At 51.5% G+C, this 17,935-nt stretch overlaps 1 protein-coding gene across 12 annotated transcripts in view; it reads right to left on the minus strand.

Annotated features, from left to right (window-relative positions):
* The window catches only part of BOC (BOC cell adhesion associated, oncogene regulated), a 120,980-nt gene continuing 103,045 nt past the window's right edge, over positions 1 to 17,935 (minus strand). For 9 of the 12 annotated variants that reach the window (XM_077884505.1, XM_077884503.1, XM_077884510.1 and 6 more), the window contains 15 exons: positions 16,795 to 16,938; positions 15,082 to 15,375; positions 14,461 to 14,733; positions 12,861 to 13,171; positions 9,024 to 9,186; positions 8,474 to 8,584; positions 7,755 to 7,961; positions 7,212 to 7,393; positions 6,645 to 6,750; positions 5,960 to 6,082; positions 3,637 to 3,858; positions 2,705 to 2,940; positions 2,417 to 2,493; positions 1,753 to 1,946; positions 1 to 730 (listed from right to left, as the gene is read on the minus strand). In XM_077884505.1, the coding sequence (XP_077740631.1) occupies positions 543 to 730; positions 1,753 to 1,946; positions 2,417 to 2,493; positions 2,705 to 2,940; positions 3,637 to 3,858; positions 5,960 to 6,082; positions 6,645 to 6,750; positions 7,212 to 7,393; positions 7,755 to 7,961; positions 8,474 to 8,584; positions 9,024 to 9,186; positions 12,861 to 13,171; positions 14,461 to 14,733; positions 15,082 to 15,375; positions 16,795 to 16,938 (2,831 nt within the window). In that variant the 3' untranslated portion in view covers positions 1 to 542. The remainder of the gene's footprint in view (positions 731 to 1,752; positions 1,947 to 2,416; positions 2,494 to 2,704; positions 2,941 to 3,636; positions 3,859 to 5,959; positions 6,083 to 6,644; positions 6,751 to 7,211; positions 7,394 to 7,754; positions 7,962 to 8,473; positions 8,585 to 9,023; positions 9,187 to 12,860; positions 13,172 to 14,460; positions 14,734 to 15,081; positions 15,376 to 16,794; positions 16,939 to 17,935) is intronic. The other 3 variants (XM_077884506.1, XM_077884515.1, XM_077884507.1) reach the window with 3 other exon arrangements.

The following is a 17,935-nucleotide window of genomic DNA, read 5'->3' on the forward strand; positions in this document are numbered from 1 at the left end:
TTGAACGTTACAGGGAAGACTAAACATTTATTTAGAAATTACAGTGTTTGTTTTTACAGAGATAGGTTGCCACAGATTATTGATTCTGGAAGGTTTGTTAATGCTAATAGGACTATACACATCTTAGTCTATTCTCACGGGCATCTTCTGAAAACGTTTCCTGTAGTACCAGGTCTGGCTGTCTTCATGAGTATCTCCAGCCTGAGATCCTGTGGCTTTTCCCTCCTTGTCATCGTAGACAGTGTACCTAAGGCTCGTCCTCTCATCAGCTTCTCTGGGGGCTTTCTGCTGCCTTCTCAGTCTGTTCGGACCCGTCTGTTACTCTTGCCAGGCTGAATCCTGTTATTGTGGCATCTTTGATTTCCCTCTCATACCTCAACTGGGTAGGATTCTCTGCGTCTCTCCAGAATTATAAAAACACATATACATTTATTTACAAGTGCATAAATATATAAATATGACTATTATAGAAAAATAAATACCAATTTTCTCTGTCTCTTTTTAAAAACAATATATAGTCTTTCTGGGATATTGGTTTCTGCCTACATTGTAGGAGGTGGTGTTTCAAAAGATATATGCACCGGTGGGCTGGGGGAGAGCCGCATCCCAAGTTCCTGCCCTGTGTAGGCCCCTGTGGGGTGCTGGGAACGCCAGTCTCCTCCACCCATTTGGCAGGAGTTAGGACTGTCCACTTCTTCAACTGGTACAAGGCCCAAGCAGCACGGGGGCCCTAAGGAGGAGAAAAGTGGGAAACATTAAAATCCAGACTAACCAGGAGCCGTTGCTCAGGAGTACTGGGTTAGACTTGCCCTAAAGAAAAGACAGAAACACAGGACTATGGCAAGGGCAGTTTGCTCTGACATCTCAGATATATGGGATGGGCCACTAGTACCCATGTCCCACCACAAAGACTCGCAAACACTAAGCACCTATACCCTAAAGCAGATGAAGTCAGCTGAGCCCTTGAAATGTGGAAGAAAGCCCTGTTATTTCCAGATTTAAACTGCTACTCTACCCTTCCAGTATGATTTCTCTGGGCATCATCATCCCACCCGAGGGAGTCCAGTTTTGATGATGTTGGGGTCTGGCTCTAGGAGGCACCTGTCTTAGAATTTTATCTCCCAGAGACAGGGTCTAGGATCTGCATGCGAATGGATACATGCCACAGAAGCTAAGAAACATTAGCCAATTGTCCGAACCAGCCTGTGCCTCCAATCAAGCATCCACTGATTGATTTCCAAGAGCCTGGCACAAAGGAACACTGTAGGATGGGCAGTGTGCATTGAGGCCCTTGGAGAAAAGGTTCTGTGGAAGCACAGAGTTATGACAATGATGTGAGAACTAGGCTGCTTAATGACTGATATCATCTTCCTAATTAAGAGACAAGACCCAACACAGCAAGGTATTTGGGGTGATTAGAGAATACCTCTTGGTGTGATGAGAGGCAGCAGGAATCTGTGAATGGTCATGAAATGCTGAGACCAAAAGGTTTGCTTTCTCTGAAATGGGGGTGTGTCCTTTTCTCAGCTATTGAGGACACAGCTTGCCATGCTAGAGTTGGACCCACCCAGATTGCCCCCATGGACCTGCCGGACCAGGTCTCTCACTCCCCCATAGAAAAGCTGTGGATGGCTCTAAACACCACCTTTGAGGAAGGTTACCTCCCCCTCTCTAGGCCACTGCTGGGTTGTGGACGCCTCCCTCATGTCAGCCCCAGTCTGTTCAAGTTCCCGCCCTGCCCCTGGCACCAACCTCGGTGAAAGAGAGGGTCCCATGTTGCTTCCAGCCCAGGACTCGGGGGTACATTCCTCATGACTGACTGGCCCGTGGCCGTAGGCTGCTCCTGGAGGTGGTGGCAGTCTTGGTGAGGCTGGAGCAGCTGGTGAGTTGAGTCATCAGGCAGCGTATATAAGAAAGAGCCCTCATCTGGACTGGACCTAGGACCCCTGCAGGCATGAGACCAGATGGAGAAGTGAAGTGGAGGCAGAGTAGGTCTGTATCCCCACTACCCTGGCTGCTTCCCTGTCTCAGGGCATCAGAGCCAGTCAGGGCTCAGATGGGGCAGGGACTGCTCCCTTTTGAACCTTAGGTGTCATACCACCACTTCCATGGATAATTCTAGTCTACTTCCTGAATGCATGAAAGGATGTGCAGTCAGGTATCTAGGAGACTATGGACAGAGCCAGTTGAAAATGGCTGCTCTGGCCTGCCAAGTGAGGAAGGACTTCTAACGGGCCAACCCAGTCCCCAATGCAGAAAGCACGTTATAATTGCCAACACACCTCCTAAGGAGGGGAGTCCAGTGGAGCAGGTTGTGGGATATGCCTCTGTGCCTCACCCTGTTCCTCTCAGTGACTGAGATTGGGCTTAGGGTAAGCTCTGGAGCAGAAGGCAGGGAGGGGAGAGGCCCAGTTACCTGGTAACCTGGTGACTGGTGTGGTCATATTCAGTGCCAAGAATGGTCTGCTTTAGCAGGCTGCTGGTGTCATCCTGCTGCTCAAGAGAAAGAGTAACAAAAAGGTCACATCGGAGTCCAGGTAACTTTCCTGTTCAGTGTTCAACAGAATGAGCTGTTCCCAACTAAGGAAGCCAGACCCAGTAGCCCAGGATTAGAGGCTGGAAGGAAGAAGGCCCCAGGAGGCAGCCCCAGTACTCCCCTGTGCTGGCTCGCACCTATTTGCCCACATTCCCAGGGCTGTGTTACCTGCTGAAGCACCCCTGGGCAGTGTTGCTGAGGTTTCACGCCTGGGTAGCCCATGGCAGCTGTAGGGCAGCCCCTATTCACATGGATCCCATTGGCACAGGCCCGTCTACTGGTGCCACTCAGGTAGGGCTGCCCATTGGCTTGGTGGCCTGGGAGTCCTCCCAGTGGTACCATAGTGTATTGGCAGGAGGAGGACAGAAGGGCACTTCGAGGAAAACCCAGGTCTGTTGTATGTTCTGGAAGAAGAAGGACACAGGTATGCTCAGGCCCAGGAGGTCCAGGGCAGCCTCCAGTACCACAGAAATCTCAGAAAACTTCTGACACTGCCCCAGGGATGAGAATGTTCTCAGTCACCCATTTCTCCTACCATCTAGACTCTTCTGCAGTGTGGAGAAGGGTGAGGAGATATAGCAGCACAAGTTTGGGGAAAAGAAGTGGTGAGTCAACAGAAGAAACTATTTAAATGAGGCAAGTTGACGAGATGTATTGTCGTTTGAAGCAGAGATGAGTGGATAACAGGGAAAGGGAGAAAGCCCAATGCGTCCACAGACCCAGAGAAGTGACAGGGAAGAGGTGGGGTCTATTTTCAACATGAACGTGTGGTCAGAGCAGCAGCTTCAGACGTTAAAAGGAGTTGGAGCCAGATAAGTACTGAGTTCCAGAGACGCAGAGGCCAGAACACTCTCCACTGCATACTTTCCATTTGCCAAGATCCATAAACTGGGAGGAAAGGGCCCAGACTTGGAGTATTTTTCTCTCTCTCTCTCTGAGCCCTGTGGGGAACCTGGGAGCTGACGCTCTAGTGAATGTGAAGCAGGGCACCTCTGATCCTGCCCTGGGTGAAGGCCTTGTTGGCAGGCTGGGAGGCCCCTCATCCCCACTAGGCTCCTTCCCTTGGTGCTGAGGTGGTAGGCGGGGGAAGGGTCACTCACTTTGCTTAGACCAGGCCCTCCACAAACAGAAGGGGATGAAGGCAACAATGATGAGGACGATAGAGCCCAGGACGACCCCAACAATCAGGTAGGGCAGGTCACTGGAGCGTGCCACCATGGCCCCGGTGCCGACCGGCCGCTCTATGGTTTCAGGGGGTGGCAGCTGAGGTGGGGCCAGAGTTGGGGGTGGGAGACGACCAGGCTGACCAGAAGACTTCCGAGCTGTAATTGTGGACAAAATACACCTCAGTATCTATTCTTCGACATCTCTCTCACAACAAACAGAAAACACCAACAACAAACCTGATTCTATGAGAGTGGGAAATGGGGTCAAACTCACAAGGCAGGGCCTCAGAACTCAGTAGTAGATGAGTGTGGTGTCCAAGCTCAGCACGAAGCTGGCCTCGAATGGCAGATTTGGCATGGTCAAAGAGAGCGGAACCTTCTATTTCAAAATACACTCTGAGATGTTTGTGAGTCTAGCACTGGTGTCAGGCTGCGTCTTCTGAGCGGGAAAGGTGAAGGGCTTTTCCCAAAGAAAGCTAGTGAACTTTTGGAAGACAGTCTTTAAAAAAAATGCACGAAACCAGCAAAAGAACTGGGAATGGCAGAGTTTACCCATGGATTTGCTACTCCTGGGAAAATTAAGGGATGCAAAGGACTAGATCTGAGCCTGGCCTCGGGGCAGGAGTGAAGCGGAGGTAGGGGACTCTGGGAGAGGCGGTAACTGCGAGACACCAATTCTGCGACAAGATGGCAAGCTGTCCTCTGGGTCGTGCTATTACCAGGCTGTGTGTGACCTGTTCACTCCTGTTCACAGCTGTCCTCTACCTCGACTCTGACAGCACAGCCGGTGATTTCCCGCTACCTCTCCCAGGGCTGCTGCTTACATTTGTCTGCCTCCTCAGAACTGGGAGGCCTCCTCGTCCCTCTGGGGCCACACTCTCCCCACTCTGTCCTGCGTCCTGATGGCTGCCAAGTGCCTATGTCCACGGCTCTTCCCCGCTGGGAGACCCGCTTCTCCCTCAGGGTCTCGGGAGAAACAGCCCCAGGAAGTCTCTGAGTGGCCTCGCCTTGTTCCTTCCTTCCTCCTGGGCTCTGCTGTTCTTCTGGCTCCCCCATTTCAAAAAAGGGCAACATCATCCATCTGTCCTTTATGCTAGACTCCCTTCCCTCTCCCCCCGGCCCGATGTGCTAGCAGCCCCTGGTCCACCGACACTTCCTCGAAAGAGTCTCCAACCTGTCCCTTCTCCTTGCCTGGACTTCACAGCTCCCACGCGCTCCCCCTGCCCACTGCTGCAGAGATTCCTGTGAGCTTCTCAACCTCACGGACACAGGGTCCTCGATGATCCAATGCCCACAGCCCACCCATGCCCTTCCCTGGGCATTCCCTTTCTAGAGGCCACATCCTCTAACCACCTGGAGCTATTTGCTGGCTGGCCCTGTCCCCAAGGATGGTCCCTCCTTGGTCCCGCCTAAAGATTCAAGCCTTCCAGACCAGTGTGGAACCTTCGTGGTCTCTGCTCTCTGCCCTGGGCACTCGGTGTATCACTTGATAGGGGACTCTGGCTGTGCAGTATTCTCCACTGGACATGACAAAAGAGGGCTGGGGTGCACAAGGAGGCACTTAGTATTTGCTGAATAGGTGACTGAAAGCTGCACAAAGCCAGAGAGACAATGTTGCCAATGTCAAGAAAATGCATTATTTTCTCATCTCCCTTCCTATTCTTTTGTGATCCTCTCCTGATTAAGTTCTCTGCAACATTCTTATGTTATACATTTTCAGTATTTGCAAAATGGAGATGGTGATATCTATCCACTTGACCAATGTGCAAATATTAAGTTATTATGTGAAGATGTTTAACATGTTTTAGTGCAGAGAAGGAATCCGGGCTTGTAGTCGATGAACTGTGCCCAAAGTGTGCTCCACCCCTAACTCGCTAAGTGACCTTGGTGGAGATACATCATTTCCTGATGCTCAGGTCCTTTTCTATCTCTGGTTGGTTTACTGAATTTAACTACAACCTCATTGTAAGTACCAAATGTTACAGGAGCATAGTGTTTATAGAGAGTTCTGACATTAAGAATGGGTTCTAATCCATAAGTTCATCATGTAGGAGTTAACTCCCCAGTTCCTGGAAGCCATCATGATGGCAGCCCTATTCACACTTGAGGCACAGGCAATGAGCAGAAGATGACAAACGGGTACTTGGAAAATAAGGAGTCTTCATGGGGAAGAGATATCAGCATGCTACATGGAACAGTGACTTTTCCTGCTGGCTAAAAATAGCAAGAGGAAAGCAGAGAACCTAAAGACAATCACCTTTGGTTTCACAGATCATCACGTTGCTGAACTCACTCTCCCCTCCCTCATTGAAGCACTGCATCTTAATGTCGTAGGAGGTCTCTGGCTGCAGGTGGCTGATGGAGTGCCAGTATCTATCCCCTGGAAGAGACAGCAAGGAAGTCACATATAGGAATACGCATCTGGTCTGCCTGGAACCTTCCCAGTCAGCCTCGGACAGGGGTGTGTGTCCAGGCTGGTGCCAGGAATGCAACAGGATGCCCTGGGCTGGAGAAGCACTGGAAGAAATGTTCTAGGTGCCGCCCAAATTCCTGTCGTCCCATCTCCATGGGAAGGAAGCATGTGGACTTATGATCTCGATGACCCCAACTGTAGCATGTGTCAATGATATGTGCACAGATGCTTTATGTCACGCCAGCCCAGGTTTTATTTTTTTATATTTTTTATATTTTTAAAAGATTTTATTTATTCATGAGAGACACACAGAGAGAGGAAGAGACACAGGCAGAGGGAGAGAAGCAGGCTCCATGCAGGGAGCCTGAGGCGGGACTTGATCCCAGGACCCCGGGATCATGCTCTAAGCTGAAGGCAGATGTTCAAACACTGAGCCACCCAGTGTCCCCAGCCCAGGTTTTATACTTTCACCAACACCTAGACCCCCATTATTAACAGAGAAAACTGTATCACCCAAAGTGCTTCTTACCTTCCACCATATCCTTCTTGTAGTCACTATCATTGTCACTGTCTGTGGGTCGATAATAGATATAAAAGCCATGGATAGGGGTGTTGTTGTTACTTGCTGGGATATACTATGGGGAATGGAGAAGAAGCAAGTTGACAATGGAGTAGAGAAATCATGTGAGCAGAACCACTGGTGGACAGAAATTTGACACCAGCTTAGAGTATAAAAATTCACAGAGGGAGCCTGACAAATATTTCTGACAAGATCTCCAAGGCTTTCTTGGGGAAGGCTGTGAAGATCACTTGTTATTTAGCCTAAAAGTCCCCCAGCTCTTAGAGACTAGAAACAGTTCTCCAAAGATGTAAGTCCCCTCTGAACCTGCCTGGGTACTGTAAGGATGAGTCTCTTGGCTCAATTCCCAGGTATGGGGGTTGGGTCGGGGGCAGGGCAGGGGGTGACCACTTAAGGGAAAGGGTCTTAGAAGGGAGAACAGAAAAGTGATTCCTTCCTGCCTGCTGCAGCAGCCAGCCTCTATCATCTCGAAGCTCAGCCCCACCTCCCCGTTGCACTCTATGCGAGGCCACTCACCATCCACTTGAGCATGATGGTAGTCTCGTTGACAGCATCGGTGAAGGTGATGTAAGGGCCTGCCACAGGCCTCTCGTACACACGGCCACTATAGCTTGACACCACATATGGCCGGGAGGGGGCACTGGGCTCACTTTCCCCCAGCATGTTCAGAGCCCTGACTCGGAATTTGTAGGAGGTGCCTGGTAAGGGAAACTCACTTGAACCCAGGAGCTGGAAAACTCTTCTGACCCACCCCCACCGAGCACACCCAGAACCTAGAGGGATCTTTTGGGTAGCTCTTCACCAAATACAAGTCCCCAAAGGACACAAGAACTCCCATCTTCTTCAGAAAGGAGCCACAGAAGGGACAGCTCTGGACCTCTTATAAAGAGAGGGAGGGGAAGGAAGGGTTTGTAGGCTGGAAGGAACACAACCAAAACCATCCATGTAAGCAAGGTGGCGGGTGGCAGACCGGCAGAAGAAGAGCCCTCAAAGCTTTAACTACTTCCAAGGGGTTGGGGACAGATGGGGAATCAGGTGGGATAGTGGCCAGACCCCTACCTTTCTCTAGGCCAGTGATCTCCACCGAGAGCCGGGAAGGAGGGATGGCACTGGTGGCCAGAATCCAGTCCCCCACTTTCTTTAGCTTCTTGTACTCTACCCGGAAAGACTGGATTGGGAAGCCACCATTTCCACGGGGAATCCATGTCACGTACACTGATGTCTCAGAGGCCATGGAGATAGTGGGCCTGTCTGGAGCTTCTGGGGCTGTAGGAAACCATCCATGAGGGAGGATGAAAGTAGAAGGGACACAATAAAGTGGTTGAAGTGCAAATGGACTTGACCTGTTCCTGACTGGGGCCCATTCTTCCCCCCAGCCCTCTCCCTCTGGTGGCTGTATCAGATCTCCCAGGGCTACTGGGGTCACCTTCTCCCAGAAGGAGCCCTTGAGCTAGGACCCCTAGAGGCCATGCTTCTGCAACGTCACACTATGGAGCGCCTACAGTCTGTGGCTCCCTCCTCTGTGCTGTCAGGACCCACAGGGTTTAGCAATCCCCTATCCACCTTGTCAGACTACCATGTTTTCCTTGAAAAAACTCCAATCTATGTTTTCTTATTGGGGTTAGCTGGATGGATGCCAGGAAAAATGTCACAAGGCTTCCTGGACCCACAGAACAAGACCCCATTCCACCTGCAACAATGAGCCTTCTGAGGCAGAGGACTTGGTTGCAGTTCTGACTCCTGCTCACTCCCACCCCTCTGAGCTGCTGGGGACCTACGAGAGAGGCGACCATGGTCTGGCTGGCTGCTGCTCTGGGGGTTGGATCCTGGATCATCTCTCTGGATCTGCTGCTCCTTGCTGGCCATGATTTCAGGTTTGGGCCGCCGTCCTGGATGGAAATGGGTTGAGACCAGCAAGTATGGGGGCGTGTGTTAGGTCTGCCTTTCCAGAGTTCTTTCTGCCTAAGACTCTGCTGAGGGGTCTGACAGGGTGATGCAAATAATATAGGATATTGGCAGTGTGGTCTGATCCCCAGTTCTGCTTAACCATCACGGTACTGAGCCTGGGCCCAGCATGTATGTGTGTGTGTCTGTGTGTGCGGGGGCATGAGCACAAGGTGGGGAGGGCAGAGAGGCCAGCTGGCAGCTCTCCTGAGGAGACACAGGACCTATGCCTGGGCTCATAAACCATGGGGAGGCAAGAGCTGACAGGACGATAAAGTTCAAGGTAAATGGATAGGGCAAGGTGAGCAGGGCTTCCCACCTGGGCCTGGCAGGATTTGCTCAGGTCTATAAAACCCCAAGATGGGGGCAGTGTTTGACCCTTACCAGTTCGGAAGGTGACCATGGCTGTCTGGCCTTCGCCTGCACAGTTGTAAGCTGCCATCTCCACTTCATACAAGCTCCCGGGGTCAAGTCTGGTGAGGGTCAGGCGGTGTTGGCTGGCTGCAATGCTGGAGACAGTCCAATTGTCAGAGGAGTTTGTGACCTGCTGGAGAAGACAGCCGGTATCAGAACTGGCATCTCAGCTTGGAGCTAATGGTGGCTGTGGTTTGCATAAAAAGCAGAGTGGAGGGACGCCTGGGTGGCTCAGTGGTTGAGCGTCTGCCTTTGGCTCAGGGCGTGATTCCGGGATCCCGGATGGAATCCCACATCGGGCTCCCGGCAGGGAACCTGCTTCTCCCTCTGCTTGTGTCTCTGAGTGTCTCTCTCTCTCTCATGAATAAATGAATAAAATCTTTAAAAAAAAAAAAAAAAAAGCAGAGTCCACCAGAGCAGGAGGAAGAACCAGTGGGCTGGGAGCAGAGGGGTGGTACTGCAGAGAGCACACTGGTCCTGCTGGCTCTGGGACTTCCATCCTTGCTGGGACAGTGAAGTAGGCTCTGTGGTCCCTCATCTAGCCATCCCGTCAAAGAAAATTCGGTGGGGAGGTCAAAAGACCTCTTATTGCTGAGAATTTCTCGAAAGATGTCCTCTCCGTATTTCTAAAAACTTCCATATTTAACTTTTCTTCCCTCCTTGCTCTTTTTAAACCAAATAAACACAGTCCCTTCACAGTTTCTATTCTGGGATGATGATTATGATGATGAAAGCAGCAGCACCAATACAGAGTCTTGGTCGCAGAAGCAAGCACTTCACAGGCTCTCTAAAGACCTTTGTGACAATAGCCCAAGAGACAGGTGTTAGTTTTGTACCCACTTCACAAATGCTAAGGCCTGAGGAAAGGAGTAATTTGCCTAGACCTACATTGCTAATAAGTACAAAAATCATGACTTGACTCCAGAGAGCACATTCCTAACCATTCGTGACTTATCCTAGAAAGAAAAGGAATCTGGGAACCTGAAAATCTTGGGTTTAAATCCTGATTGTGTCTCTTACCAGCTGTGTAACCCTAGAGCAAGTTCCCTGACCTCTCTGATCCTCAAGGTTTTCAAATCTAAGATGAGTCAAAGAAAAGCTCTCAGCTTCTTCTGAAGGTTAAACGAGATGATGTATACCAAGCGTGAGGCACTGAACGTGGCACACAGGTTCCCAGCGAATGCCTGGCCCCTTCTCCCGACTTGCCCACATCCTCCACTTGGCAGGTTTCTGTCATTCCAATCCTCCTCTGCTGCTCCTGTGCTCACTCCTTGCTTCTTGCTTAAAAACTGTGGATGAATGGTAACTAATTCTGGATTAATCCTTAATGGCCCCAAATTCTTGGCTCTTTTAAAAAAAAATATATATCCAGGTTCCGTCCTCCACAAGCAATGCCTAGAAGCTTCTTCATCTCACCTACCCCACCTTTCAGGACAAAAGGCTTAACTGCCAACAGTGCACATTTTACACAGTCTGCTGGGACCTAAAGCTGTGGTTTGCTCAAGAATTAAACAGCTGGTAGGAAAACCTCTTATCCTCAAGCAAAATATTCCAAAGTAAAACAAAACCTACTATTCAAGGGACAGAGATGGTCTGGGCTCATTTATGTCAGACTTCCAGGATTTGTTCCAAGGGGAGAAGTTTTTACAAACTGAGAATCCTCAGTAGTACTAGAAACCCAGACACAGTAGCCCAGGGTCTGCAGATGTATCATGAAGTGAAACTGGCTTCACGAATGTGAAAAAGTGAAAATGATCTGAGTGATTCCCAGTCTCCTGCAAAAGAAGGGGGCTGCAAACACAGTCCAAACTGATTTTTCACTTCAAAATCCTTTCTTGTGTGACGATCCTTAAGATTTGCTAGTTCCTCAAGAAAGGCACTGCTTGCGAGGTATCATTTCTGCCCTGGCCATGTCCACTGAGCAGTCCTAAGTGCCCCACAGGCCGGAGTCTAACTGAAGCCAGACCCAGCAGGGGCACAGTTCCTCACTTTCCCTGTACCCCTTTATCCTCTGGCCCGCCTGGCGCTGGCCTCACACTGACACTGGGCTCTGAAACAAAACTAAGAAATAGCACGGTCATTAGTCACTGTCACACTCGCACAGGGTGAATGTGGCCCCCCGCCTGGCATTTCCGGATCGCCACGCATGGCCTTTGCCAGCCTGCCTCTTGGTGAAGCGGTTTCATGGCCACCTACTGGCCTGAAAAATATGATTCTTGTTCTCATTACTGGTTCTTGTCTCCCAGGGACCATGAGCATTTGGCCTGCCCTGATCTCTGTCTACAACTCTGAGATGGAGGTGTCTAGTTACAGAGAGAAACGAGGATTAGGACCGGCCCTGCCCCATAACCTGGGCTGAACAATGCAGCTTTTTGTTAAAAATGTATTTACCCCCTTTGCTGGCTGCCTATGAAGAGGCCAGCAGGCCAAGTGTTAGTGAGAGACTGCATCCCCACCCCCAACCCCCTACCTAGGAGGCAATTTTGCCTCAGGTGTCTTTCTGACGACCCAGTGTGTCTATGGACTTGTCCTGAGCCAAGGTCATAAAGGGAAAGATCAGAATGAGAGAGGCTGGCAGGGTCCAGAGCAGGGGAAAGAGCTACTGCACAGCTGACATGCTGCTCCACACAGGGCTGATTTGGTCTGTAGAGGGGGAGAAGAGCTGATAGATACTTTTACTATATAAAATATAGCATGTATACACATTATCAAATAACATTTTTTAAAAATCCATTTAAGAACAATAATTTTCAGGACACCTGGGTGGCTCAGCAGCTGAGCTTCTGCCTTTGGCTCAGGGCGTGATCCCTGGGGGTCCTGGGATCAAGTCCCATATCGGGTTCCCTGTATGGAGCCTGCTCTTCCCTCTGCCTGTGTCTCTGCCTCTCTGTGTGTGTCTCTCATGAATAAATACATAATCTAAAAAAAAAAAAAAAAAAAGAACAATAATTTCCTGTTGCCTAATGGACTTAGGAAAAAAAAAAGCACACATCTGGGATGAACAGAAATGCTCCTCCAGGACATTTTTTTAAAGGAAATCTTATGTCCTTCTCCCCTGGAGGGTAACAGCAGGTGAGCACACAGCCTCGAACAAGGGGGCCGCCTGCGGGCCCTGTCCTGCCTCAAAGGACACTGTGTCCAAGAGGATGGGCTGGCCAGCTGGCTCTACACCCTGCCAGAGCCAGAGGCTCCCTCCCTGAGAGCTCCTGAAACATCCACCTGGACAGGCCTCCTTCTGTCAAGGAGAAATAGCTGAGGTCTGAGCAACACGATGTGCTTTCAGACCCCACGCCTGCTTGTCCAAGCCGAGCCATGAGGAATCCTGAAAACTGAGGGGGTGTTTTATAGCCCTCAGAAAAAACACTTGTTCATAAATATTTGTTTTCCTGGCCCCAGAGCTAGCTTGCCATACAGAGTTCCTGCAGGTATGTGCCCAGTAGAGCTTACTTTGGTTAAAAAACAAAACAACAACATCAACAACAAATGACAGAGAGAAGAGGGGAGGGCAGGGGATGGTTAACAGGGAGATTTGTTAACTATGCCCCAGGATGAGGAGCTGGTGGGGGGTGCCAAGCTTCTGGGAAACCAGTGCACACAGGAGCTGAAGTGACACACACTTTTCCTGGGCCTCTGGGGGTCCCACATGCCTCAACTCACAACCATCCTCCTGGGAGGTGGTAGGAAGTAGGGCAGAGGAGGCCAAAGGTCAAGGTCCAGGCTTCAGGAACTTGGGGGGAGATGGCCAGCGGCCAGAAACCCCTGCCCAGACTCACTGAGAAGAAGTCTGCACAATGCCAGGCACCGTACCTTGCGGTGTTTCACCACATAGTAGAGGATCGGCGCACGGCTACCACCCTCATGCCGAGGCCGCCACACAAGCTCATATGAGTCCGTCTTGGAGGTCCGGGGGGAGCTGAGAATGATGGGTGCTTCTGCAGGAGCCACCTGCCCCTCCTTCTCTTCAGGGCACTGTGGGGAAGCTGGCTGCACCGATGTCGGCGGCTTTGGGAGCCCTGGGTGCCCCCTTAGCATCTGGTCAGGGCTTCCGGGTCTGGAGGGCAGCACGGGAGGGGTGGCAGTGTCCAGCTTAGCATCCCGCCATGGCCTCAGGGTTGTGCCTGGAGGACCAAGAAGGAAAGAGAAGGGAAGGTGGACAATGTCGTTCCCCTGGTCACTGGCTGCATTGTTGCCCCAGGGAGAAGGCAGAGGGAAGTGAGAGATAGGAAGAGCCCACAGCCCAGAGCCTGAGATGACCATCAGCCCAGTCCACACGCAGCCAGGCTCTGTGGGAAGAGAGAGGGCTGTGTCACTGCCCCGCCAGGAGATGGGCAGCCCGGGGCCCTGTGCCCAGGCTTTTTGCGTGGCCAAGGGTGGCAGGCAGGCAGCTCTGCAATCTGTTTTCCTGAACCCCTACGCTAGCCTCACCTTGAGTGAATGTTCTGTTTACTCCTGAGGAACCTTGCACCCTCCTCCTCCTTCTGTCTGTGTTGGGGGAGGGGACACATCCCTTCGCTGCGGGGTCTTAACACCATGCAGTCTGGGCCTGTTCCTACACCAGGCAGCAACCTGCCTTGCAAGATGGAAAGCCAACTGTAACCCCGCTGAGAACCTGAGAGGCCAGGAGAGGCAACACGTCCTTCAGGAAGCATCTGCAGAATCTGCCAATGTTACTTGTCCCTCCACCTGACATCCTGAACCACAGAAGGCTGGCATCTGATATGTGGATTCAGCATTATTTGGGGTCGTATTTTTATCAAATCATTTCCTTGGTGAGTTTGGCGTCCTCCATGAGGAGGTTGAGTCTTTGTTAATTTTCTCTGCACCCCCCACATTACCTAGTCCGGTGCTGAGGACATAAGTAACTGCTCAGCCAGTACAGGTGTCAACTGAAATGAATCAGGCTGAAAGGGATGGATTTACTTTTCACAATGGTTGTTAAAACCAGGTGTCATGGAACCCTACGAACCTAGAGATTCCACAAAATAAAAAGCATTTGAGAAAATACAACAGTAAAGGGGTACCTGGGTGGCTCAGGTGATTGAACATCCAACTCTTGATTTTGGCTCAGGTCATGATCTCAGGGTCATGGGACTGAGACCTCAGTTGGCTCCACACTCATCACTGAGTCTGCTTGGGATTCTTTCCCTCTCCCTCCTCTTCTACCCTTCCCCCTACTCACATGTGCTTGCTCCCTCTCTCTCAAATAAATATTTGTAAAAATAAAACAATTAAATGGATCGCTTTCACAAGTGAAAGTGTACACACTTTGACCTTCTAATAAGTTAACGTAAACTTGAACTTACAACTAAAAATCACTTTTACCTCTTTTATATATTAGGGTTCTTAGTCAAGGAAAGGGCTCTGTGAATGTGCAGCTGCGATGTCCAGCCTTTCGGGCTACACTCACCTGGCCTGGCGGTTCTCAGCTGGACCACGGCATGGGCGCTTCCGACTTCATTCTCAGCCATGCACTGGTAGACGCCTTCATCCTCAGGCCCTACGCTAACCACCCGCAGGGCCCTGCGGGACAGTCGGAGGCGCTGGCTGGAGGCGAGGGGCACAGCGTTCCTCAGCCACAGCACAGAGGGCGGGGGGTTCCCACGCACCTCACAGGTGAGCTTGGCACTCTGGCCCCACGGGATGACCAGCTGGGACAGCTCCATGGTGACCTCGGGGGGTTCTGCCGGGAAACCAGAGCAGGGGTGAGAAAGGCCAAGTCTTCCTATCCAGGACCACACAGGCTGGGGAGGGATCTATAGTCAGGAGTGAGTCCCTCCTTTCCTGTGAGTATTGGTAGAGGGAAGGAAAGGTCCTGTGCCTCGTCTGTCAGTCATGACAGGAAAGGGACTAGAGAGGGACATCAGGCCCATACACCGAGGCCCTGGGACCCAAGCATCCCAACTCTCTCTATCCTCTTCCATTACACCCTGGGCATGGGACCTCTCACAAGGCACCTGAGCCTTGGGGTTATGAGTTTCTAAGAAGACCACACTGACCAAAGAGAAGAAGGTCTGCAGGAAACACTCACCAAATACCTGGACGTTATACAGGATGACCGCTGCCCCAGGCTCCCCAACTCCGTTATCGGCCATGCAACGATAAGTCCCTGAGTCCTCCTCACTGGTGGCATCGATGAGGAGGTTGCTTAGCAGGAAGCGTGTCTTGTTGTAGCCGGCGACACTGGACCCATCCTTGGCCCAGGTGACCCGTGGGGGTGGGATCCCACTGGCCACACACTCCAGAATCAGACTCTGGCCTTTGGTGACAATGATGGTCTGGGCCTCTGGGGGGTAGATGATGCGAGCAGCCTCAGCAGTAGAGCCTGGAGGAGCCGAGAGGTGAAAGGCAGCGTGTGGGACCAGACTCAGTGCCGAAGATCCCCTCCGCCCTGCCTTAGGTGGCCAGGTCCCAGGAGGCAATCCCAGACCATGGGGACTTGGAATCAAACAGCCTTTCAGGGGTTTACAACCTACATAAAGTGAGGCAAGTTACTTAATTCCCTTGAGCCTTGGTTTCTTTATAAAAACAAGGCCCTCTCTCTGCAGAGAGCTGTTGTAAGAGATGTGGTAACATACTGGAATATTGACACAACACGCATTTGAATACGCACGTCAGCAAAGAAAAAGATGAGGGGATGGATGCAGGTGACTTTTCCTGCTTGCACTCAGCAAGTGCACCCCAAGTCTGAGGATGAGCTAGGAGACAAGGATCCATGGTATCCCCCACAGCAACCAGGAGTCTCAGATCTCAGCATCCTTCATAGTGTGAGCACCTCGCTGCACTGAGAGGGACCCACTGTGTAAAGAAATGCATTTCTCGCACAGTAGTAGTACAGGTCCCCAAAGCAAATCAACTACTTCGTTGGCTGCTCAGCTAAGGAAGGAGAGATCTTTTCTCAGTGCTGGTGGAGAAACAGCACAGCACTTATTGGAAGGCAAGTTGCTCCCCAGCAGTCACCTCCCTCCACGCTCTGTGTGATTCTGCTTTGTGTGCCAAGCAGGGGCAGATCCTGGTGTTACAAGACCTGAGACATCTACAGCTTGGGAGGCCCTCTTGAAGAAACAGAATGTGAAATTACACATAGAAAATTCTGTGAGTGAGGGACTGCTGTAGTTTGGCTTCATTAGCTTCACGGTACATCTGCCTCTGGTGCTGCCTCTAAAACCAAGCTCCACGTAGGCTGTCCCTCCACTGAGTAAGCAGGAAGCCTAGAAAAGTGCCTGGCACCCGGAGATGCTTGGCAAAGGCAGATGTTGTTTTCATACAAATGGGGGAGTGTGTGGGCCTCCACGGACCATCACCAGAGGGAGGTGTTGGGCTCACCGCAGCGGTGCAGACAGTGTAAGCACAGCTGGGCCTAGGGCCAGGCAGGCTCTGTGGCCTCACATAGGCACAAGCACATCATCGTCTTTCCTATGCATGTGCTGCCAGCTGCTGAGCACAGGCCGTCTGGCCCCAGCAGACACATCCCAACAGATCTCCACTCTGAAAGTCTCCCAGGGAAGGAGAGCTCTCAACAGGCAGGAGAACGGGACTAGCAAGCACAGCTACCCCAGAGGTAGGCAAGGGATATGTGCCACTAGAGGGGAGAGGACCCCCCCACTCTGTCTGAGTCCTGGTTACTCCCACTGGCCCGAGCCCCCCAGCTCCCACCCCCACCTGAGAGAATGGGCTTGGAGCACAGCCTGTGCCCCCCTTCCTGTGTCCCCTTCCATCAGTGAGACACCCCCTGGCCCCTTACGGCGCACGCGGAGCCGGTCACTGGAGCCCGAGGTTTTCACTTCCTGGGTCACCGGGTTGTAGGCAGCACACTTGTACATTCCCTCATCCTCCTGGCTTGCGTTCACAATCTGGAGGTTTCCTGACGGCATGATCAGGTAGTTATCTGAGAAAAGGGCAGGGTGAAGGGGACATGGGATGAGTCTGGCAGCAGCTCCCAGTGGGCAGGACGACAGGAACCATGAGTCGAACACCTGAATCCCAAGCAGCCCAAACTGGAAATGCTTTTCTCCCTGTAAAACCTCAGATCAAGCGGGACAGAAATGCCGAGAATAGAACTAACCAATTAGCCGGCAAACCAGCTAGCTAACCCACCTGAGCTAGTCCACAGGTCTCTGGATGAATATTTTATACTTTTAAGGGAGCTGGAGGAGGGTGAGAAGGAAGCAAGATTTGGGGTCTGCTACACCTGGGCTTAAGCTCTGGATCTGCCGTGCGCAGTGTGATTGCGGCAAAGCTGGTTAAACCCCTGAGATTCTGCCCTGCCTTCAGCTCAGGGCGTGATCCCAAAATCCAGGGTTCGAGTCCCATGTCAGGCTCCCTGCAGAGAGCCTGCTCCTCCCTCTGCCTGTGTCTCTGCCTCTCTGAGTCTCTCATGAATAAATAAATAAAATCTTATTAAAAAAAAGACATGAGCCACCTCAGAGCTGCTGTAAGGATTGAGGGGCCCGTGCTGTACACGTGGGAGATGAGATGATCATTCCTGCAAGCCACCAGGAAGGAGAGAAATGAGTTTAGAATTCCCCATGAGTCCCTGTCAGGGTCAGAGCTCTGAGCCACCTCACTACTGGACTTCTGCAAGCAGGGAGGACTATTCTAACTCCGCCAACCACCACCTTCTCCATGAATGTCACTGAAACCCTTTATCTGCATCACTGGTTTGCTAGGCTTTGTCTGCTTCAGGACCAGAGGTGCCATGGGGGTGGGGCCCCAGGGCTGTATTCGGCTTCTTTCAACAAGAGACAGATTCATGGCTTCTGGACACCCCACCCCATGGTGTTCAGCTTCCCGGCAGGCAAAGCACTGGCCATCAGCTCTGAGCTTTCTGGTGGTGCAGCCTGCCCTGGGAGTCCTGCTGTCTCTGAAATCTAGGTTCAGGGAGC

Source organism: Canis aureus, chromosome 35 (assembly GCF_053574225.1).
Source record: "Canis aureus isolate CA01 chromosome 35, VMU_Caureus_v.1.0, whole genome shotgun sequence".
In the NCBI taxonomy this organism is placed as follows: domain Eukaryota; kingdom Metazoa; phylum Chordata; class Mammalia; order Carnivora; family Canidae; genus Canis; species Canis aureus.